We start from the raw sequence: 24,113 nt of genomic DNA, 5'->3' as shown, positions 1-24,113 counted from the left end.
TTTGCGCAGTGGTAAAAATTGGCGTTGCACGAGGTTTCACGGTGCAAACCGCAATCCTCGCCAACTTTAGTTCGAGGCCAATAGCGCTGCGAGAGAGGCCTTGGGAGGGGGGAAAAAACACTTAAAAAAAAAATTGGAAAAAAAAATTCAGAAGACACTTATCTATCGAATCGCTTAAAAAGAATTAAAAAATAAAAATTTTAACTTACCTTTTTTGCAGGTCTTCATACTTACTGCTTACTACTTAGGGCTGCACGATGGGTTTTACCCTGTCGGTATTCTGTACGGGTGTGAAGAGAGCCAAATTTTTAACAAACGCTATTTCGGGTCTTGCACGGCGGCGCTCCTCTCCCCAGCGGTACGTGGCAAGCGCCGCTGCAAAATGTCACCGAATTTTCGCCGACCGGTTTTTCGAAAAATATGGTGAAATAGTGCCAAAAACCCGGTCACAAAGTCAGTGAATTTCTAGCCCATAGTTTGTATGATCACTTTAGTTTTAACAGTGTGCTGCAGTTAAAGGAGAACTATTTGTTTTTAACAGGGCATTGTCTTAAATACTAAATTAATCTTAAGTGAAGTCACCAGTGTTTGTATTATAGATTTTACTTAGGCATTTTTTTTTACTTTTTAGCATAATCACTAAATTGGAGGAACATGAAGAATTCTTTCCAGCATTCTACACACTTTTTCAGGACTTGCTCCAGATATTGGGTAAGAACTACTTCCTAAATTATTTTACCAATTCCTTTTATATTAGTGTAGGTTTTTGTATGGGATTCACATCCAGATAGTTGCCTAATGCCAGTACTGTAAACTTAACATTTTATTTTAACCTTGTTTTCACCATAACTCTGCAATTTTCCAACGTTATTTTTGAGAGATGACCTATGTTTAACACATCTGTTGACATTAGCACTTTTCTCCATTCAAACTTGTGCTATGTTCTAATTGTATAACTTGTTCCTTTTGTTACAGAGGTGGACAGTATGGATCATGTTTTGCCAGCAGTCTGTGCTCTAAAGCTGCAAACCAGATAAAACAGACTTGAACGAATTCCAAGCATTTGTAATGAATTTGATTTTCAGCATGTGCTTAGGCAAATATTTATTTTTGCAATACTGTAGACTTATTATCTATTTATAATCTGTGAATTTTTATTTTTGGATATGCTTTAATTAAATATTTGTTAACTACCTCAAACTTGTGAAACATTCTTTTGCTTACAGTGTACTTGGTTCTTGATTTTTTTTTAAACAAAACATGCGGTCCTGCATGTTTCCACATGAGCAGCTGAAGTTTCCACAATTTGCAAATCTCCAGGGTATGTGGCTAGTCATTGAAATGGGACTTCATCAGCAAACAAAGAAGGGGAATATTCATTCTGAAAAGTTCCAGAATAACCCCAGAAATGCAGTGAAATCAAAACACCAAAATCTACTTCCTCATGTACTAATGCTCATTTATAGCAACTTTGAGACCCGAGTCTCTTATTCCATGGCTACAGATAGATTTTTGCCATTCAACTGCAGGAAATGCATAAACATCTGTAAAAGTATTCAACAAGGAGTACTTGTTTTAAGATGTGTTTTTCATGTGAAGTAAAAAAACTAGTAAGAGCTTCAATTGTAAGCAGCTTTGTTTATGGGAGGAACATATGAGCTGTACCTCAGCTCGACCTGGAAAAAACACTCCCAACTCTCAACTGCACTTACAAAATCCCAACTGTCCAGCCTTTGGTCCTCCATTGACCATGACATTTCTGCAGATCCTGATCTGCTCAACCACACCCTCACCACCACCTTTGATGCCCTAGTCCCTATTGAAACCATTAATCTCTCTCACCCTGGCTCTTCCCCCTGGTACGGCCCTCATCTTTGCTGAATGGATATGGTGGACAACTGGTTTAGCCATGCACCGCCAGATCTGGCTGGACCACAAAGCATTATCAGGTCCTCCTCTCGTTCTGCCAAAACTGCTCACTATTCCAGAATCATTCTGGAATGCAAAGATAAACCCTGGCTTCTATTCTCCACTGCTAACAGTCTTCTTATACAATATACATTAATGATTTAGATGAAGGAATTGAGTGTAATATCTCCAAGTTTGCAGATGACACTAAACTAGGTGGCGGTGTGAGCTGTGAGGAGGACGCTAAGAGGCTGCAGGGTGACTTGGACAGGTTAGGTGAGTGGGCAAATGCATGGCAGATGCAGTATAATGTGGATAAATGTGAGGTTATCCATTTTGGGGGCAAAAACACGAAGGCAGAATATTATCTGAATGGCGGCAGATTAGGAAAAGGGGAGGTGCAACGAGACCTGGGTGTCATGGTACATCAGTCATTGAAAGTTGGCATGCGGGTACAGCAGGCGGTGAAGAAGGCAAATGGTATGTTGGCCTTCATAGCTAGGGGATTTGAGTATAGGAGCAGGGAGGTCTTGCTGCAGTTGTACAGGGCCTTGGTGAGGCCTCACCTGGAATATTGTGTTCAGTTTTGGTCTCCTAATCTGAGGAAGGACGTTCTTGCTATTGAGGAAGTGCAGCGAAGGTTCACCAGACTGATTCCAGGGATGGCAGGACTGACATATGAGGAGAGCCTGGATCAACTGGGCCTTTATTCACTGGAGTTTAGAAGGATGAGAGGGGATCTCATAGAAACGTATAAGATTCTGACGGGATTGGACAGGTTAGATGCAGGAAGAATGTTCCCGATGTTGGGGAAGTCCAGAACCAGGGGACATAGTCTTAGGATAAGGGGTCGGCCATTTAGGACTGAGATGAGGAGAAACTTCTTCACTCGGTGAGTTGTTAACCTGTGGAATTCCCTGCCGCAGAGAGTTGTTGATGCCAGTTCATTGGATATATTCAAGAGGGAGTTAGATATGGCCCTTACGGCTAAAGAGATCAAGGGGTACGAAGAGAAAGCAGGAAAGGGGTACTGAGGGGAATGATCAGCCATGATCTTATTGAATGGTGATGCAGGCTCAAAGGACCGAATGGCCTACTCCTGCACCTATTTTCTATGTTTCTTAAACCACTCTTTCCTGTCTCCTCCACCGTCACCTCCAACCAGAAGTGTGAGGAGCTCATGGGCTTCTTTGCTAAGATTGAGACTATCCATTCAGCTGCATACGCCACTTCCCTTCTTTCCCCTCGTCCCCCCCAAGCCAAGCTTCCTCTAAGGTTTCCCCCTGCCCTAGCCCTGAACTCACATCTTTCTCCAGTTTTTCTCCGATCTCCCCTCAGCATCTCTCTGTGCTCACCTTGTCCATGAGACTCACCTCCTGCTCCCTCGACCCTATTCCAACCAAACTGCTGACCACCCAACTTCCTTTTAGCTGACATAGTTAACGGTTCTCTCTCCTCAGGTACTGTCCCCCTCTCCATCAAATCTGCCGTCATCGCCCCTCTCCTCAAAAAATCAAACCTTGACCCCCTCCGTCCTTGCAAACTACTGCCCCATCTCCAACCTCCCTTTCCTCTCAAGTCCTTGAATGCGTTGTTGCCTCCCAAATCCATTCACATCTTTCCCACAATTCCATGTTTGAATCCCTCCGTGCCTGTCATAGTACTGAAATGGCTCTCATCAAAGTCACAAATAACATCCTTTGTGACTGTGACAAAGATAAGCAAACCCTCGTTGTCCTTCTTGACTTGGCTGCAACCTTTGACAGGGTTGACCACTCCATCCTTCTCCAATGCCTCTCCATTGTCCAGCTTAGTGGGACTGCACTCGCCTGGTTCCATTCTTATCTCTCTAACTTTAGCCAGAGAATAATCACCTGCAACGGCTTCACTTCCTGCTCCCGCATCGTTACCTCTGGTGTCCCCCAGGGATTTATCCTTGGCCCCCTCCTATTTCTCATCTACATGTTGCCCCTTGGCAACATCATCCGAAAAAACCATCAGTTTCCACATGTACGCTAATGACACCCAACTCGACCTCCCTACCACTTCTCTCAACTGTTAAGACTGCTTATCCGACATCCATCTCTAGATGAGCAGAAATTTTCACCACTTAAATATTGGGAAGACCGAAGCCATTTTTTTGATCCCCGCCACAAACTCCGTTCCCTAGCCACTGACTCCATCCCTCTCCCTAACATCTCTGAGGCTGAACCACACTGTTCGCAACCTTGGTGTCATATTTGACCCTTAAATGAGCTTCCGACCTCATATCCGCAGCATAACTAAAACTGCCTATTTCCACCTCCGTAACATCGCTCGTCTCCATCCTTGCCTTAGCTCATCCACTGCTGAAACCCTTTTCCATGCCTTTGTTACTTCGACCTAAACTTGAGGTCATCCAAAACACGGCAGCCCATGTCCTAACTCGCACTAAGTCCCACTCACCCATGACCCCCTGTCCTTTTTGACTGACGTTGGCTCCCAGTTAAGCAATGCCTCAATTTCAAAATTTTCATCCTTGTTTCCAAATCCCTCCATGGTCTCACCTCTTTCTAACCCCCCGCTCCCACCCCCGCCCAGATATCTACGGCTCCTCTAATTCTGCCCTCTTGAGCTTCCCTGATTATAATCGTTCAACTATTGGTGGCCGTGCCTTTTGTTGCCTAGGCTCTAAGCTCTGGAATTTCCTGCCTAACCCTCTCCGCCTTGCTTACCTTTTCTATCCACCTTTAAGACGCTCCTTAAAACCTACCTCTTCGACAAAGCTTTTAGTCACCTGCCCTAATTTCTCCATATGTGGCTCGGTGTCAAATTGCTTGTCTTTAATACACCTGTGCAGTGACTTGGAACGTTTTACTACATCAAAAGCACTATATAAATTCAAGTTGTTGTACCTCTGCATCAATCTATCAATGAAATTTGACACCCAATGTATCTTGCTTGCAGAATCCTTCCTTGGAAACTGTTGTCAGCGGAAACTGTCTCTGAGCAAAAGTTTAAGTGCAAATTAGGTCCTGATATTTACTGGGATGGGATTTCCAAGCTGGGGGTGGGGGGGGGGGGGCGACCGAGGTAGTCAGTGTCCCCAAAACTCCACAGCATGCATGTTTTTTGTAAACATGTTCCCCTTCTAGAAGCTGGGGGTTGGGAATAGAGTGTGGTTTGGAGATTTGGGGGGTGGGGGTTCACAGGAAGTCAAGAGAGAGATCAGGGGTGGGGGGGCAAGAGAGGTTAGCTTGAGGGTCGGTGATTGCGGGATCCGATCGTGGAGAGGGAAGCAGCTTAGCTTGGGGGGGGGGGGGGGGGTTCTGGGTGAAGCGCTCCTGAAAAAACACTTGCTTCCCTTTCCTTAGGCCCAGGAAATCTGGCCAGCTAGCATTAAAGCTGGAAAAACAATAAAATCTGAGGTACGCAGCCTCAAAAATAAGCGATCCGCCTCCTGGGAGCAGGTTGGTTGCCCGGCCCACTTTCTTTAAAACCAGAAGTGGGCAGGTTAGGTTCGGGTTTGAGATATATAAAATAATATAAATATTTTAACATGCCACTCAGTTTTGGAGGTTAAAATTATCCCACAGTTGCTGTAGCTGTATTAGCTATAGAAAATCTGACTAAGTCATATTGCTACTTTCTCAACATGGCATTTGATGACTGATCTTATGTACAGCAACAAATAGTTGAGTATCTTTTGATATTTAGGCTGTTGGATTAGTCACAAAATGTAATCAAATGATGGATTTTAACAAAAAGAGCTGACTTTATATCTATAAAGTGCCAGGACACAAGACCATGTAAACACAGTGGTTGTTCATATGAAATCCGTTTATTTACAGCTGCCAATAAATAGCAAATCATAATTCTGTCGCCATGCTCTGTCCATGAGCATTTTCCTTAAAGCATTGTACTCAAGAAATAACCAGCATCACATGACATTTACAAATGTAAATATTTGTTGATAAAAATAGACCTTTTTTCCTTAATATAAGTGTTAACTGTCAATATTTGGCTAATCCTTACTATACTGAAATGTGTTGCAACCTGTTATTTTAAATGATTTTCCAAGATATTGGTCCAATTTCTATGTGGTCATGAATCACTGACATATGACTCACTATTTTGATATCAGAGTACGGGATTTGAGATTAATCAGAAGTACCTAGTACAAAGTTGGCTTTTTGGCCAAAAAATCTGCATAAAAATAAAAACTGACTTGATGCCAGAGTTAAATACAGTGTGGAGGAAATGTACATTAAAATCAACACACAAGAACTGAATTTATCCAGTGTACTTGTACAAACCAAACAAGTTTCTGTGTCTGGAATATCTACTTCAAGCTGACATCAGGAATGAAAATTTTTACATTTTGATCTTCCAGTACTTTTTAAATAAAGGGAAACATTTGAGTCGTACTGAACTGAACAGTAGTCTGGAGAATGCTAATGAAATCAAAGTACGAGTAAGCATGAAAACCAAGGTGAGATCTGGCCCTTGCAACTAAGCCATGAACTTTCTCTCAAAATCTTATCCCACAAAGTGCAATTTTGCAGGCTTGGAAAGACTAATCAAAATATTTTCTTAATGGTGAGAGACGGGAAACGAGTAAAAAAGGGAGCGGTGTGTCCATGTACGAATGCACGAGTAATCAGTGTAAGAGTAATCAAAAAGGCTAATGGAATGTTGGCCTTGATCTCAAGTGGGATAGAATATAATATAGGAACAGGCCATTCAGCCTGTTCCGCCATTCAATTAGATCATGGCTGATCTGTACCTCAGCTCCACTTACCTACCCCCCCCGCCCCCCCTTGATCCATAGCCCTTGATACCTATCAAATTCTTTTATCATTTTAAACCCGTCAATTAGGTAAGAAGTTAAGCTTTAGTTGTACAGAGCCTTGGTCGGACCCATCTTAAGTACTGCGTTCAGTTTTGGGCACTGCACCTCAGGTATGATGTACAGCGCTGATTCAATAGAATGATACCAGTACGTAAATGGGCTAAATTAAGAGGACAGGTTGCATAAACTTTGGTTGTGTTCCCTTGAGTTTAGAATGTTAAGGGGTAATCTAATTGAGATTTTTATAAAGATAAGGATCTGATAGTGTAGATACAGAAAAACTATTTCCTATGGTGGAGGAATCCAAAACAAGGAGGCATAATCTTAAAATTAGAGCTAGGCCATTCAGGACTGAAATCTAGAAGCACTTTTTCCCAAAGCGTAGTGGGAATGTAGAATTCTCTCAGACAGGAGAAATTATAAATGGAAATAAGGAAATGGCAGAGACATTAAACATTCTGGAAATAGTGGGAAACCAAGGTCCCAGTGACAATGAGGAACATAAAGAAATAGTACTGAAGCAATTAATGGGACTAAAAGCTGACAAATCCCCTGGACCTGATGGCCTACACCCTGTTATAAAATAGGTGGTTACAGAGATAGTGGATGCCTTGGTTTTGAACTTCCAGAATTCCCTAGATTCTAGAATGGTCCCTGTGGATTGGAAGGTAGCAAACATAACCTCACTATTCAAGAAAGGAGGGAGAGAGAAAGTAGGGAACTATAGACCAGTTAGCCTAACACCAGTATAGGAAAAATACTAGAATCTATTATTAGGCATGTAATATCAGGGCACTTAGAAAATCATATGATTGGACAGAGTCAACACGGATTTATGAATGGGAAATAATGTTTGACAAATCTGTTTATTTTGAGGTTGTAACTAACAGGGTAGATAAGGGGGAACCAGTACATGTGGTATTTGGATTTTCAGAAATCATTCGATAAGGCACCACACAAGAGATTATTACACAATAGGGTTAATGGGATTGGGGTAGTATTAGCATGGATTGAGGGATTGGTTAATGGACCAAAAAAAAAAAGAGTAGGAATAAACGGGTAATTTTCAGGTTGGCAAACTATAACTAGTGGGATACTGCGAAGATCAGTGCTTGGGCCTCAGCTATTTACAATCTATCAGTGACTTAGATGAGGGGACCAAGTGTAATGTATCCACGTTTGCTGATGATACAAAGCTAGGTGGGAAAGTCAGCTGTGAGGAGGACGCAAGGAGACTGCAAAGGGATATAGACAGATGTAGTGAGTGGGCAAGCACAAGAACATAAGAAGCGGGAATAGGCCACCTGGCCCCTCGAGCCTGCTCCGCCATTTAATAAGATTATGGCTGATCTTATCATGGACTTAGCTCCACTTCCCTGCCCGTTCCCCATAACCCTTTATTCCCTTATTGTGCAAAAATCTGTCTATCTCCGCCTTAAATATATTCAATGACCCAGCCTCCACAGCTCTCTGGGGGCAGAGAGTTCCATAGATTTACAACCCTGAGGGAAGAAATTCTTCCTCATCTCAGTTTTAAATGGGCAGCCCCGTATTCTGAGTCAAGTGGCAGATGGAATATAATGTGGCGAAATGTGAAGTTATTCACTTTAGTAAGAAAAATAGAAAGGCAGAATATTTTTTAAATAGTGAGAGACTGGGAAACACTGCTGCCTATTTCTCTCAATGTGCTGTGTGATATGTTTAAAATGAAAACACTCCTGAGTGCAGCTATATTATCAACTGTGGTTCAGTGGGTAGCACTCCCGCCTCTCTGTGGGAAGATTGTGGGTTCAAGGCAGAAAACACTAGTGGGAGTTGTGTACAGACCGCCAAATTATCGGAGTGAGGTTGGGGATGGCATCAAACAAGAAATTAGGGATGCATGCAATAAAGGTACAGCAGTTATCATGGGCGACGTTAATCTACATATCGATTGGGCTAACCAAGCTGGTAGCAATGCGATGGAGGAGGATTTCCTGGAGTGTGTTAGGGATGGCTTTCCAGACCAATATGTCGAGGAACCAACTAGAGAGCTGGCCATCCAGACTGGGTGTTGAGTAATGAGAGAGGACTAATTAGCAATCTTGTGCGAGGCCCCCTGGGGATGTGACCATAATATGGTAGAATTCCTTATTAAGATGGAGAGTGACAGTGTTAATTCAGAGACTAGGGTACTGAACTTAAGGAAAGTTAACTTCGATGGTATGAGACGTGAATTGGCTAGGATAGACTGGAAAATTATACTTAAAGGGTTGACAGTGGATAGGCAATGGCAGACATTTATAGATCACATGGATGAACTTCAACAATTGTACATCCCTGTCTGGAGTAAAAACAAAACGGGGAAGGTAGCTCAACCGTGGCTAACAAGGGAAATTAAGGATAATGTCAAATCCAAGGAAGAGGCATATAAATTGGCCAGAAAAAGCAGCAAACCTGAGGACTGGGAGAAATTTAGAATTCAGCAGAGGAGGACAAAGCATCTAATTAGGAGGGGGAAAATAGCATATGAGAGGAAGCTTGCAGGGAACATAAAAACTGACTGCAAAAGCTTCTATAGATATGTGAAGACCAACGTAGGTCCTTTGCAGTCAGAATCAGGTGAAGTTATAATGGGGAACAAAGAAATGGCAGAACAATTGAACAAATACTTTGGATCTGTCTTCATTAAGGAAGACACAAATAACCTTCCGCAAATACTAGAGGTTCGAGGGTCTAGCGAAAAGGAGGAACTAAAGGAAATCCTTATTAATCAGGAAATTGTGTTAGGGAAATTGATGCGATTGAAGGCCGATAAATTCCCAAGGCCTGATAAGCTGCATCCCAGAGTAATTAAGGAGGTGACCCTAGAAATAGTGGATGCATTGGTCATCATTTTACAACATTCTATTGATTCTGGATCAGTTCCTATGGACTGGAGGGTAGCTAATGTAACACCACTTTTAAAAAAGGAGAGAAAACGGAATTATAGAGCGGTTAGCCTGACATCGGTGGTGGGGAAAATGTTGCAATCAATTATTAAAGATGAAATAGCAGCGCATTTGGAAAGCAGTGACAGGATCGGTCCAAGTTAGCATGGATTTATGAACGGGAAATCATGCTTGACAAATCTTCTACAAATTTTTGAGGATGTAACTAGTAGAGTGGACAAGGGAGAACCAGTGGTTGTGGTGTATTTGGACTTTCAAAAGGCTTTTGACAAGGTCCCACACAAGAAATTAGTGTGCAAAATTAAAGCACATGGTATTGGGAGTAATGTATTGACGTGGATAAAAAACTGATTGGCAGACAGGAAGTAGAGAGTCGGAATAAACGGGTCCTTTTCAGAATCGCAGGCAATGATCAGTGCGGTGCTGCAGGGTTCAGTGTTGGGACCCCAGCTATTTACAATATACATCAATGATTTAGATGAAGGAATTGAATGTAATAGCTCCAAGTTTGCAGATGACACTAAGCTGGGTGGCGATATGAGCTGTGAGGAGGATGCTAAGAGGCTGCAGGGTGACTTGGACAGGTTAGGTGAGTGGGCAAATGTATGGCAGATGCAGTATAATGTGGATAAATGTGAGGTCATCCACTTTGGTGGCAAAAATAGGAAGACAGAATATTATCTGAATGGCGACAGATTAGGAAAAGGGGAGGTGCAACGAGACCTGGGTGTCATGGTACATCAGTCATTGAAGGTTGACATGCAGGTATAGCAGGCGGTGAAGGCGGCAAATGGCATGTTGGTCTTCATAGCTAGAGGATTTGAGTACAGGAGCAGGCAGGTCTTACTACAGTTGTACAGAGCCTTGGTGAGGCCACACCTAGAATATTGTGTTCAGTTTTGGTCTCCTAATCTGAGGAAGGACGTTCTTGCTATTGAGGGAGTACAACGAAGGTTCACCAGACTGATTCCTGGGATGGCAGGACTGACATATGAGGAGAGACTGGATCAACTGGGCCTGTTTCCACTGGAGTGTAGAAGGATGAGCGGAGATCTCATAGAAACATATAAAATTCTGACGGGACTGGACAGGTTAGAGGCAGGAAGAATGTTCCCATTGCTGGGGAGTTCCAGAACCATGGGTCACAGACTAAGAATAAGGGGTAAGCCATTTAGGACCGAGATGAGGAGAAACTTCTTACTCAGAGACTTGTTAACCTGTGGAATTCTCTACTGCAGAAAGTTGTTGAGGCCAGTTAGATATATTCAAAAGGATCCCTTGCAGCCAAAGGGATCAAGGGAAATGGGGAGAAAGCAGGAAAGGGGTACTGAGGTTGAAAGATCAGACATGATCTTATTGAATGGTGGTGCAGGCTCGAAGGGCCAAATGGCCTGTTCCTGCACCTAATTTCTATGTTTCTATGTAAGTCCCGCTCTAGGGACTTGAGCACAAAATCTAGCCTGACACTCTAGTGCAGTACTGAGGGAGTGCTGCACTGTCGGAGGTTCCGTCTTTCAGATGAGACATTAAACAGAGTTCTCTCAGGTGGACGTAAACGATCCCATGGCACTATTTCACAGAAGAGCAGGGGAGTTCTCTGTGTTCTGACCAATATTTATGACTCAAACACCACCTAAAAACAGATGATCTGGTCATCATCATGTTACTGTTTGTGGAATTTTAACTCAGCGAGTCGTTATGATCCGAAAGGGTGGTGAAAGCAGATTCAATGGTAACTTTCAAAAGGGAATTAGAAAAGAAATAATTTGCAGTGCTATGGGGAAAGTGCTGGGGGAGTGGGACTAATTAGCAACTCTGAGCTGGCACAGACACGATGGGCCGAATGGCCTCCTGTGCTGTGATTCTATGAAATGTTGGTAGTCAGAGGGACCTGGGTGTTCATGTACACGAATCACAGAGTTAAGATGCAGGTGCAGCAAACAATTAGGATAGCAAATGGTATGTTGGCCTTAATTACAAAGGGATTAGAAGAGTAAATAAGTCTTACTACAATTATATAGGGCTTTGATGAAACCACACCTGGAGTACGATGTACAGTTTTGGTCTCCTTACCCAAGGAAGAATATGCTTGCCTGGATCTAATTGAATGGCGGAATGTGTTCAAGGGGCTGAATGTTTCTATATAATCTATATCGGCACGTAGGCTTTAGCTATTCTGCTATATTCAAATTAATTTGTAGAATTCCTTACCATCGGCCTAGTGATTAGAGCATTTGGCTTAATATAATAATTGACACTGTAATTTGGGCATTTAATTAAAAAAGTTTTAGTCATACATGCAGTTCCATATCTCTTGAAACATGATCCTAGGTCATCAAACAGAATGTTAAGTATTAACAGCAAGCTTATTCAATGATTTAACATGAAAATATACAAGATCTTTCTTCAAACTAAATAGTAGAAAATCAAATGTGGCTCAGATTAATTGTAGTATTAAGGGTTTTTTGTTGCTTTGCTTGGCATTCCATCGTCTGTCAGTTTGTACCTATGAAGGTCATAAAAAGAAAATATTAATAAGCTATTAAAGAGGAAATACAATGTTTTCCTGATTGAAAAAAAACATTGTAAACATTGTATCTGAATAGTCTTCCATATGACAAAGATTATTCAAAAAGATAACAGTTTATTAAAGCCAGTCATCGTGAGTGCTCATTACAATATTCTCTCACCACTTAACTATCGTTCACAGCAAAAAGCCAGTTTCAGTAAGCAGCCAGAGTCTCATATAAACCAAAAGCTGCAGTTTTTTATGTATGTGGTGAATGAGTGTATGTGCCGCGTTTAATTATTGTATATTATACTGAAGACAATGTGGGATGCTTCACACAAAGGGTAGTGGAAATCTGCGACTGTTCCCCACCACCACCCGGCTAGGTTAATTGAAAATTTCATGAAACCAACGCAGGTAAATGGAGCCAAGAAACATGATCTAATTGAATGATGACGCAAGCCACTGATTGGCCTACTTCCATTCCTGTGCTCTCCTTTCTATTGCAAAAGGCAACAACTTCCAAAATTACAGAGCATTGTTCAGGCTGTAATGAAATTATTTATAAGATCGCTCAACAGAAGCAGTAAGCCATGGGAAGTAACAGATTTACATCTTAGAAAACAATTAAATCAGTCTACAATGCCTTTAAATGTCATCAGAATATGTTTCCACAATCTAATGATCAGTGAGACAGAGAAAGATTTCCTGGTGAACTGTTTATGAATTCCTGTCCACTACACAGATTCTAAGGGCTAGAAATTCGGCAGGTTTGCACCCGTTTTGCGCCTTGCAAAGTGGAAAAGGTAATTTTTTTTGGCGCTAAACAAGTCACACAAAATTTAGTGCCGGGCGGAAAATTCGGCAGCGGTTTTGCGGCGACACTAAAAATGATCGCCCGCCCGTTTTTATGACGTCAATCAGTGTGCAATGTTGCGCTATCGCCGGGAGCGGAAAATTCGGCGATATCGCCCATTTTACCGCCCACAATCACGGCCGAAAAAAATCGAGTCTTACCAGGTCGGATCCAGGGAGCACTCAGCACTATTGGCGCCATCTTGAAAAACGGAGCAGAAGTTCAGTGCATAAAATTATTTGGAGGGGCGGCTGCGATTTACACAGTGAGCTTTATGTGAATTTATAGTTCGTTTTTAAGGATATTTAAGGATATTTTAAAGAATGGGTCTATAATATCTCTGCCATTATTCCTGGCTACTTTTTCTATGCAGCATCGAGCTGTAAGGCGGTTTATTCATGAATATTTTGAGCATAATCGAAGAGCTCGCAGACATATGGGTAGGAGGCCTTAACCTCCACGAGTTTACAGGGAACAGCACTCATACTTGCAGCTGTCTGAGGAACAGTGCGTTCGAAGGCTGCGCTTCTGAAAAGAAGTGGTGACAGAGATATGCCAGCTCATAAAACAGACCTTCAGCCTACCAGCGGCAACAGGACTGCACTGCCCATCGAGGTAAAGGTGACTGCGGCACTTGCCTTCTATGCCTCCGGCTCCTTTCAGGCATCAGCAGGAGACATATGCTCCATCTGGCAGTACGCTACACATCGTTGCATTCGCCAGGTGACTACTGCACGGTACGCACGCAGGATGGACTTTATAAAGTTCCCAATGACCAAGGAGGCACAGAATGAGAGGGCTATAGGTTTTGCATGAATTGCAGGCTTCACCAAGGTTCAGGCTGCCATTGACTGCACACCTTTAGAGGATCCAGAGGTTTACCAAAACCAAAAGGGTTTCCACTCCTTGAACGTACAGATCGTCTGCGACCATACTTAGTGCAATATGGCAGTAAATGCCCAATTTCCAGGGAGCATCCGTGACGCTTTACTCTTGCATGAGAGCAGTGTCTCATACCTATTCAAGCATCAGCCACAAGGCCAGAGCTGGATGCTGGGGACAAAGGTTACATGCCGAGCATCGCTCTAATGATAGCCATATAGCCACATGTAACATTGTCGAAAAGACAATTGGAGTGCTCAAGCAGTGCTTCCGATGCCTGGACCACTCTGGAGGTTCCCTGCAATTCTCCCCTCAGCAGGTCTCTGAATTATTATTTAAATGGAGAAAGATTGCAAACTGCTGCAGTACATCAGGACCTGGGGGTACTTGTGCATGAAACACAAAAGGATAGTATGCAGGTATAGCATGTGATCAGGAAGGCCAATAGTATCTTGGCCTTTATTGCAAAGGGATGGAGTATAAAAGCAGGGAAGTCTTGCTACAGTTATACAGGGTATTGATGAGGCCACACCTGGAATACTGCGTGCAGTTTTGCTTTCCATATTTACAAAAGAATATACTTGCTTTGGAGGCAGTTCAGAGAAGGTTCACTAGGTTGATCTGAAGATGAGGGGGTTGACTTATGAGGAAAGGTTGAGTAGGTTGGGCCTCATTTCAGGAGTTCAGAAGAATGAGCGGTAATCTTATCGAAACGTATAAGATTATGAGAGGGCTTGACATGGTGGATGCAGAGAGGATGTTTCCACTGATGGGGGAGACTAGAACTCAAGGGAATGATCTTAGAATAAGGGCCTCCCATTTAAAACAGAGATGAGGAGAAATTGGGCGGGTTGTAAATCTGTGGAATTCGCTGCCTCAGAGCTGTGGATGCTTGGACATTGAATACATTTAAGACAGAAATAGACAGTTTCTTAAATGATAAGGGGTTATGGGGAGTGGGTGGGGAAATGGAGCTGAATCCATGATCAGATCAGCCATGATCTTATTGAATGGCGGAGCAGGCTCGAGGGGCCGTATGGCCGACTCCTGTTCCTATTTCTTAAGTTACATTATAAGTTCTTATGTTCATTGTGGTGTGCTGCATACTACACAACTTAGCTATCATGAAGGGACAGGATTTGCCACTGGGGACTGCAGGACCACCTCCAGAGAGAGAGGAGGACGACAACGAGGATGAGGAGGACGAGGAGCCTGGCGTTGAATTCATGCCACCACCCCCATAGAGGAGACCTCGTGGAGCTATCGCCACTGCAAAAGCCTTACGTCAGCAGCTCATAATTCACCGCTTTGCTTGAACAGTGAACGGCACATTTCATCGTTGCCTGCTCACTCTATCCCACCATGTTGACTATTCCCCCTCTTATTCTGCAAATGAGACACTACACAGGAATGGTTATGGTGAACAAAAGAATTTATTAAACATACAATAACTTGATAAACATTGTAACTGGAATAAGATTTAACTTGAATAAAATTTTAACATCTCAAAAGTGGAACAACATATTAAACATTGTGAATTGGAAAACTTTTATAAAATAACAAAACAAAACAAAACAAAAAGAACAACCCCCCCTGTACTGAATGTCTCTTACCTGCAGCCCCTCTCCCCTCCCATCCGAATCCCCCTCCCTAGTGTCATGACCGTACCCACATTGGTACCAAGACGTCATGCAGCAACGTGGCCAGAGTCCTGCTCTAAGAGCGGGATAGTCAATGGAGACGCCATATGTGGATCCCCTGGAGAAACTCGGGGATGGAAGGCCCAGATTCTGAGTAGCACAGCTCTTGCTCGGCCTCACCACTCCCAGGTGATGTGGGTCTGGACGGTGTGACACTGGGGACTGTAATGCCAAAGGTCGAGGCCATCAATTGCGCGTGGGCATCGACAGCCTCGCGGGTCGCAGCGACAATCTGCGACATGTCTTCCCTCATGTCCGCGGATAGTGCCGCAATGCTTGCAGGAAAACCACCCAAGACCTCCAGTAGTTGTCAGCTGAGCTGGATGCTCTCCCTGGACAGTGCTACCATGTCCAGGTGTGCATCTGTCTGTCAGCAGACCAGCTTTGTTGACTCGTCCTCCGGAGAGATGGCATATGGGATTCAACCTTAGGAATGTGTTGCTGCACGCCACTTGGACCTGGGACCTCGGATTGGTCAAAGCCCGAGAATGTTTCTTCCTCATCAGAGCTACTGGCTGCAGCTAAAAGAGGTGTCGATTGCATCGGCCCCCCCATCCTCACATCCACAGAATAGTTTTATCAGTTTCCTCTTCCCGTGGAGGTTCCTCGTCCTCGGTGACTTCCTCGTCCCCCTCCTCCACCCCCACACAATGGGCTGAGGTGGAAGCTTCCATTGGAGGATGTGGCTCCTCCTCATCTGGAAATAGAAAACAACAAACGAGTGGTTAGTAGCAGGGGAGGGGCCAGGGTGACATGAGGAAGGTCACATAAAACAGGCTCATTTGAAGAACTGGCGCTACTCCATTATATGTAGCCCACAGGCACTGCATGACATTACCCCAACCCTAGCCCAAAGACACAGACACTGCATCACATTGCCCCAACCATAGTCCAGAGACACTACATCACATTGCCCCAACCCAGTCTGGAAATTTTGCAGGACTTGCCCTCAGTTTTGAACAGGGGCTCAGCACCCCCATGGGTAGTTGCCCTCCCTGAGCCACTCTCTCCTCGAGGTCAGTTAATGGCAGTGTCTGGGGTGGACTGCCGCCTATGCGCCACCTTTCCCTGTAAAGATGACAATTGGAATGGTTGCCAGAGGGCCCTTCTGATCTTGTGGCACACACACAGCCATCAAAGCACTTATACCATAATGTGTGCATTTAATATAGTCCTCTGATTAATGGCCCTGGTAGTTGCACATGGTTCACGAGGAAGACATCGAAGTGCAGAAACATCTTTTAAGATGTCAAAAAGCATTCTTACTAATGTGCAAATAAGATGCAACACTAAGCCTACCTATACCAACATGTGACAGATTTACAATTTAAGAAATGAAGGAGTGCATGAATAAAAATATTACTTACTCTGACGACCCTGCAATGGTTGTTGAACCTTTTCCGACACTACTTATGGTCCCTCTTGATATCGTCCACTGAGGAGACCTCCTCGGCCACGTAGGTCCATAAACACCTTAGAACAGCTGGAGGGGTTTACTGCTAACCCTCCGATTAAAATCCCCATCATCTACTTTGCACAGCTACGATGAAAGGCTCTTTTGCCTCAAAACGAAACTTCTCGGCTCTCTGCCTGCTGAAGTCTCCTTCCATCATGGCTGCTCTGTGAAAAATACTTTATTCAGCCCTGGATGTACTGCGCATGCGCGGGCACACCCTGACAGCTGACCAGAATCGTGGGAACAAAGAAAGAAAAAAATCGGGGAAAAAACAATTCACACATGCGCAGGTTTTTTTTTCAATCGCAAATTTCGGCTCCGGCACACAAATGGAAAATGTAACAATTAATTTGATGTAGGACAAGAGCTCTTTATCAGAGTGTAATTAAGGTTAAAAGTATGTTTATCTACAGTATGTGGTCAGCAATTTACATATTAAAATGGATTAAGTACAATAAGACTACGATTATTCAAATACTTTCTCTGAAGAAAAAAAAATCTTTTAAAATCTTAAATCGTGGGATTTTCTCAGATTGAGTTTGCTTTACCATCAGTTACACAGAGAGACAGGTACCTGGGTTGTTCCATACTTCCCATAAACCAGCCTAAGTAGCAAAGGGCAAAGATTTGGGGGGGGGGGGAAATCATTTTTGCTTTTCGACAGAGGTCTTTGCAGAAACATTTGATGAGAAATCTGGAAATTATCTTGGATTCTGTTTGGTTTAACTATTCTACAATTATGCTTTCAAATTTAGGGGGCATGTTAGTATAGTGGTTATGTTACTGGTCTGGTAATCCCAAAGCCTGGACTAATAATCCAGAGATGTGAGTTCAAATCCCATCACTGGTAGCTGGAGAATTTGAATTCAGTTAATTAAATACATTTGGAATGAAGAAAAAAAAGCTAGTATCAGTAATGGTAACCATGAAACTACCGGATTGTCAGAAAAAGCCATCTGGTTCACTAATGTCCTTTTAGGGAAGGAAATCCGCCTTCCTTACCCAGTCTGGTCTATATTTGACTCCAGACCCACAGCAATGTGGTTGACTCTGAAATGGCCTAGCAAGCCACTCAGTTGTACCAAACCACTACGACTGTGGGAGTATGATTCCGAGGGACTACCTATGGTGATGACCTTCACCACAAGGACGGCTGTGGTTCAAGAAGGCCACCACTTTCTCCAGGGCAATTAGGGATGGGCGATAAATGCTGGCCTTGCCAGTGACGGCCACATTCCGTGAACGAATAAATAAACAAGAATATATTTTTTGTAAATCTTGTTAATTATTTTAATATTTAGACAAGTATGAATACACCTTACCATTCTGTAAAACCTGGGGTTAAATTATCTTTTGGAATGTCAATCAATACCTTCATTAAAAGAAAAGTAAACAAGTTAAAACTTATCAAAGACTACAGTAAATACAATTCTTTAAGAAATATTGTCAGCGAGGAGGAGGAACTGAAGGAAATCCTTATTTGTCAAGAAATGGTGTTAGGAAAATTGATGGGATTGAAGGCCGTTAAATCCCCAGGGCCTAATAGTTTGCATCCCAGAGTACTTAAGGAAGTGGCCCTAGAAATAGTGGATGCATTGGTGATCATTTTCCTACAGTCTATCGACTCTGGATCAGTTCCTATGGACTGGAGGGTAGCTAATGTAACACCACTTTTTAAGAAAGGAGGGAGAGAGAAAACAGGGAATTATCGACCGGGTAGCCTGACATCGTTAGTGGGGAAAATATTGGAATCAATTATTAAAGATGAAATAGCAGCGCATTTGGAAAGCAGTGACAGGATCGGTCCAAGTCAGCATGGATTTATGAAAGGGAAATCATGCTTGACAAATCTTCTAGAATTTTTTGAGGATGTAACTAATAGAGTGGACAAGGGAGAACCAGTGGATGTGGTGTATTTGGACTTTCAAAAGGCTGCTGACAAGGTCCCACACAAGAGATTGGTGTGCAAAATCAAAGCACATGGTATTGGGGGTAATGTATTGACGTGGATAGAGAACTGGTTGGCAGACAGGAAGCAGAGAGTCGGGATAAATGGGTCCTTTTCAGAATTGCAGGCAGTGATTAGTGGGGTGCCGCATGGTTCAGAGCTGGGACCCCAGCTATTTACATCAATGATTTAGATGAAGGAATTGAGTGTAATATCTCCAAGTTTGCAGATGACACTAAGCTGGGTGACGGTGTGAGCGGTGAGGAGGATGCTAAGAGGCTGCAGGGTGACTTGGACAGGTTAGGTGAGTGGGCAAATGCATGGCAGATGCAGTATAATGTGGATAAATGTGTGGTTATCCACTTTGGTGGCAAAAACATGAAGGCAGAGTATTATCTGAATGGTGACAGATTAGGAAAAGGGGAGGTGCAACGAGACCTGGGTGTCATGGTACATCAGTCATTGAAGATTGGCATGCAGATGCAGCAGGCGGTGAAGGCGGCAAATGGCATGTTGGCCTTTATAGCTAGGGGATTTGAGTATAGAGCAAGTTGGTCTTGCTGCAGCTGTACAGGGCCTTGGTGAGGCCTCACCTGGAATATTGTGTTCAGTTTTGGTCTCCTAATCTGAGGAAGGACATTCTTGCTATTGAGGGAGTGCAGTGAAGGTTCACCACACTGATTCCCAGGATGGCAGGACTGAGATATGAGGAGAGACTGGATCGACTGGGCCTATATTCACTGGAGTTTAGAAGAATGAGAGGGGATCTCATAGAAACATATAAAATTCTGACGGGACTGGACAGGTTAGATGCAAGAAGAATGTTACCGATGTTGGGGGAGTCCAGAACCAGGGGACACAATCTCAGGATAAGGGGTTGTCCATTTAGGACTGAGATGAGGAGAAACTTCTTCACTCAAAGAGTTGTTAACCTGTGGAATTCTCTTCCGCAGAGAGTTGTTGATGCCAGTTCATTAGATATATTCAAGAGGGAGTTGGATATGGCCCTTACGGCTAAAGGGATCAAGGGGTATGGAGAGAAAGCAGGAAAGGGATACTGAGGTGAATGATCAGCCATGATCTTATTGAATGGTGGTGCAGGCTCGAATGGCCTACTCCTGCACCTATTTTCTATGTTTCTAACATTGCTTCACCTTCATACCCCAAATATATTTATTTTAGGGCATAGCAGTGGTCGTCAACACTCAATATGTTAGAGAGACATTTGGAGTGCTTCTATAACTAGGTAATGAGATTATGTTGGAAAGAACAATGTTAACATGAATATCCCAGCAATAAAGTTAAAACAGTTAAAAAAAATGGAATTAGTCACACACCAAACAACAAGGGCTCCTCCAGTGCTTCAGTGGCTAAGTATATTATTCCTCTGGCACGACTGCCATACCTATGAAAGATTGGAATATTATGGCCAGTACCTCCGCGATTTCCACCCTCAATTCCCTCAGCATCCTAGGATGCATTCCATCCGCTTCTGGTGATTTATCTACTTGAATACCTCTATCAATTTTTATCCTATTAAGTGTCTCCATTACCTCATCCTTCACTAGGTCTATAGCAGCATCCTCTTCCTTGGTGAAGACAGATGCAAAGTACTCATTTAATACCTCAGCCATACTCTCTGCCTCCATGTATAGGTCTCCCTTCTGGTCCCTAATCGGCCCCATAGATATGGAGGTTGTGCCAGAGGACTGGAGAATTGCAAATGTTACACCATTGTTCAAATAAGGGTGTAAAGATAAATGCAGCAACTACAGGTCAGTCAGTTTAACCTTGGTAGTGGGGAAGCTTTTAGAAACAGTGATCATGGACAAAATTAAGTCACTTGATTAGGGGTGGATTAATTAAGTCACTTGATTAGGTGTGGATTCATTAAGGAAAGCCAGCACGGATTTATTAAAGGCAAATTGTGTTTAACCAACTTGATTGAGTTTTTTGCCCGCACTGCAATCAGCGACCTGGATATTGGTGACGCCCAATCCAGTCGCTCTCTCCACTGCTGTCGCCCTCCTGCAGCAGCACGCGCTGCTCCCTGAAGTGCCATGCCGCTGCACGTTGCTCCCTCTAATAGTCCCGGCCTGCTTAATGTCTTGCAGGCCAGGACCGCACCAATTTCCAGGCCAGGCCACTGCACGTTGGTTCCGGATTGCATTGCGGGCAGATACAGCAGGAGCGGCGAGGTTGGGGCGAAGGAGCGGCAAGAGTTCGTAGAGGGATTGACTGGGGCCCAAGAGAGGCATGAGTTCGGGGCCCAGAAGAGGCGAGGGCCCAGGGACAGCACGGGCCAGCCCACACTGTAATATGTGTGCACACTAGGTCCGTGCAGCAGAGCTGGTCTCCAGTCATCTTGGTTAATCTTTGTCACTGGACCAAGACCTTTCTCTGTCAAGCCCGTGTGGTGGCTGGTGTGCAATGGCCACCACATGTTTAAAAAAAAATTCCACGCACAGGCATCTTCCACCCTTCAAGATGTTGTTCGGGACCTGGAATACTAGGTTCTTCATTGAAACACCTGTGAACTCATCCCTTTTGGCATGGAAATAAGTCATCCTTGTTTCGAGGGACTGCCTATGATGATGATGATGATGATGATGATGATGATGAGTGGCTAAATGTAGCACACTGTGTGCTACTGCGCAACACAGGTCAGTAAGGGCTCTGGTCTGATCCAGATCTCTGTCAACATATGGGTGGGGTGCGATGATTAGTCTCCAGGTCCTCAGATCAGGGAGGGGGGAAAAAACAGTTTGGATTCCAACTCCAGTTCACTATCTAGTGACCCTTGCCAATAACTGTGAGGGGTCCAGAACACTAGTCTCTGCTGTAAGCAGACGCCCGGCCCCACCCCAGTCAAATAGTTTGCCAACAATCATTCACAAAGTGGAAAACTAATCTGGGTGAGGTTTCTGAGGGCTGCTGGCATCTGTGGAACCATACAATATGAGCTACCACCTTCCTCATAAGGAGAAAATTAAGAGGGAAATGTTAATAGCTACATAAATTTAAATTTTCAATTTATTTCATTCTCCAAAATGTCTTAGTACTATTTGGTAACTTAGCACTGGGTTTTCTTTTATCAAATACAACAATTATACCATAGTTGCTAGCAGAAGTCATATTTTTTCCTTTGTTACTTGTCAAATCTGATTTGATTAAGTTGCACGATAAAAACAAAATTGTTCATGGAAAACACAATTATTCTAATTGCACTGATTAACTGGTTAACTAATCCGCATTTGCAATTGATGCAAACTATCATTGCTTTTGCTGTTTCCAAACTACATGTGTTACGATTAGTATGTTCTCAGCAGTGAACAGCTGCTCATGTCATGCTAGGGACTTATCTTGAATACATTAAAATCACATATTTTGCACATTCCCGCCAAGAAGAGATCACTGTTACCTTTCCAAGTTCTTTTTTCTCATGGGATCCGAATGACCGGTTGTTCTTTACAGCAATGTCTAATTTTCGTTTCGGAATTTCCTCTACTGAAACTGAAAATTCAAATCTGAAAGAGGTGAAAAAGACTTACTGCAGTTTTGATTTTTTTTTCATTCACTCTTCAATCTACATTAAACCATCAATATTTTCTCGGAATGTCCGGTACAATTTTCATACTCCAAACCCTAGTGATATATTTGTTCAACAGATGGAGAGGGCAGGATGGAAAACTGGGATTCTCTTCTCATGACCGAAACACAACCTAGCAGCCTTCTAAAAGCTAATAGATATGACCTTGCATGCCCCAAATGCAAGTTGATTGTACAGATAAATATAAATCAAAAATTAATTTTCAATGGTTCAATATAAATATCAAAAAGTTAGATACACTAACTAGTAGAGTGGATAAGGGAGAACCAGTCGATGTGGTGTATTTGGACTTTCAAAAGGCTTTTGACAAGGTCCCACACAAAAGATTAGTGTGCAAATTTAAGGTACATGGTATTGGGGGTAATGTATTGACGTGGATAGAGAACTGGTTGGCAGACAGGAAGCAAAGAGTGGGAATAAACGGGTCCTTTTCAGAATGGCAGGCAGTGACTCGTGGGATGCCGCAAGGTTCAGTGCTGGGACCCCAGTTATTTGCAATATACATTAATGATTTAGATGAAGGAATTGAATGTAATATCTCCAAGTTTGCAGATGACACTAAGCTGGGTGGCAGTGCGAGCTGTGAGGAGGATGCTAAGAGGCTGCAGGTGGACTTGGACAGGTTAGGTGAATGGACAAATGCATGGCAGATGCAGTATAATGTGGATAAATGTGAGGTTATCCAATTTGGTAGCAAAAACAGGAAGGCAGATTATTATCTGAATGGTGACAGTTTAGTAAAAGGGGAGGTGCAACGAGACCTGGGTGTCGTGGTACATCAGTCATTGAAGGTAGGCATGCAGGTACAGCAGGCAGTAAAAAAAGCAAATGGCATGCTGGCCTTCATAGCGAGTGGCTTTGAATATAGGAGCAGGGAGGTCTTAATGCAGTTGTACAGGGCCTTGGTGAGACCACACCTTGAGTATTGTGTGCAGTTTTGGTCTCCTAATCTGAGGAAGGACATTCTTGCTATTGAGGGAGTGCAGCGAAGGTTCACCAGACTGATTCCCGGGATGGCACGACTGACATATGAGGAAAGACTGGATCAGCTAGGCTTATACTCACTGGAATTTAGAAGAATGAGATGAGATCTCAGAGAAACTTATAAAATTCTGACGGGATTGGACAGGTTAGATGCAGGAAGAATGTTCCCGATGTTGGGGAAGTCCAGAACCAGGGGTCACAGTCTAAAGATAAGGGGTAAGCCATAGAGGACCGAGATGAGGAGAAACTTTTTCACCCAGAAAGTTGTGAACCTGTGGAATTCTCTGCCACATCCACAGAAAGTTGTTGAGTCCAGTTGGTTAGATATTTTCAAAACTGAGTTAGATATAGCCCTTACGGCTAAAGGGATCGGCGGGTCTGGAGAGAAGGCAGGGGTGGGGTACTGAGGTTGCATTATCAGCCATGATCATATTGAATGGCGGTACAAGCTCGAAAGGCCAAATGGCCTGCTCCTGCACCTATTTTCTATGTTTCTATA

General features: G+C 43.3%; 2 protein-coding genes across 10 annotated transcripts in view; one reads left to right on the top strand and one right to left on the bottom strand.

Moving 5' to 3' along the window:
* Positions 1–1,200, top strand: part of cep70 (centrosomal protein 70) — a 115,844-nt gene extending 114,644 nt beyond the window's left edge. For all 9 annotated transcript variants that reach the window (XM_070875471.1, XM_070875475.1, XM_070875478.1 and 6 more), the window contains 2 exons: positions 632–711; positions 976–1,200. In XM_070875471.1, coding sequence (XP_070731572.1) covers positions 632–711; positions 976–1,037 — 142 coding nt within the window. In that variant the 3' untranslated portion in view covers positions 1,038–1,200. The remainder of the gene's footprint in view (positions 1–631; positions 712–975) is intronic.
* A 10,536-nt stretch (positions 1,201–11,736) lies between these two features.
* Positions 11,737–24,113, bottom strand: part of LOC139257543 (extended synaptotagmin-3-like) — a 184,863-nt gene continuing 172,486 nt past the window's right edge. Inside the window, exons 21-23 of the mRNA XM_070874517.1 lie at positions 22,442–22,547; positions 18,395–18,444; positions 11,737–12,175 (exon numbers count right to left, since the gene is read on the bottom strand). Coding sequence (XP_070730618.1) covers positions 12,124–12,175; positions 18,395–18,444; positions 22,442–22,547 — 208 coding nt within the window. The 3' untranslated portion in view covers positions 11,737–12,123. The remainder of the gene's footprint in view (positions 12,176–18,394; positions 18,445–22,441; positions 22,548–24,113) is intronic.

The sequence above is a fragment of the Pristiophorus japonicus genome, chromosome 3 (genome assembly GCF_044704955.1).
Source record: "Pristiophorus japonicus isolate sPriJap1 chromosome 3, sPriJap1.hap1, whole genome shotgun sequence".
NCBI lineage: Eukaryota > Metazoa > Chordata > Chondrichthyes > Pristiophoridae > Pristiophorus > Pristiophorus japonicus.
This window is presented reverse-complemented; position numbering and strand designations above follow the sequence as displayed.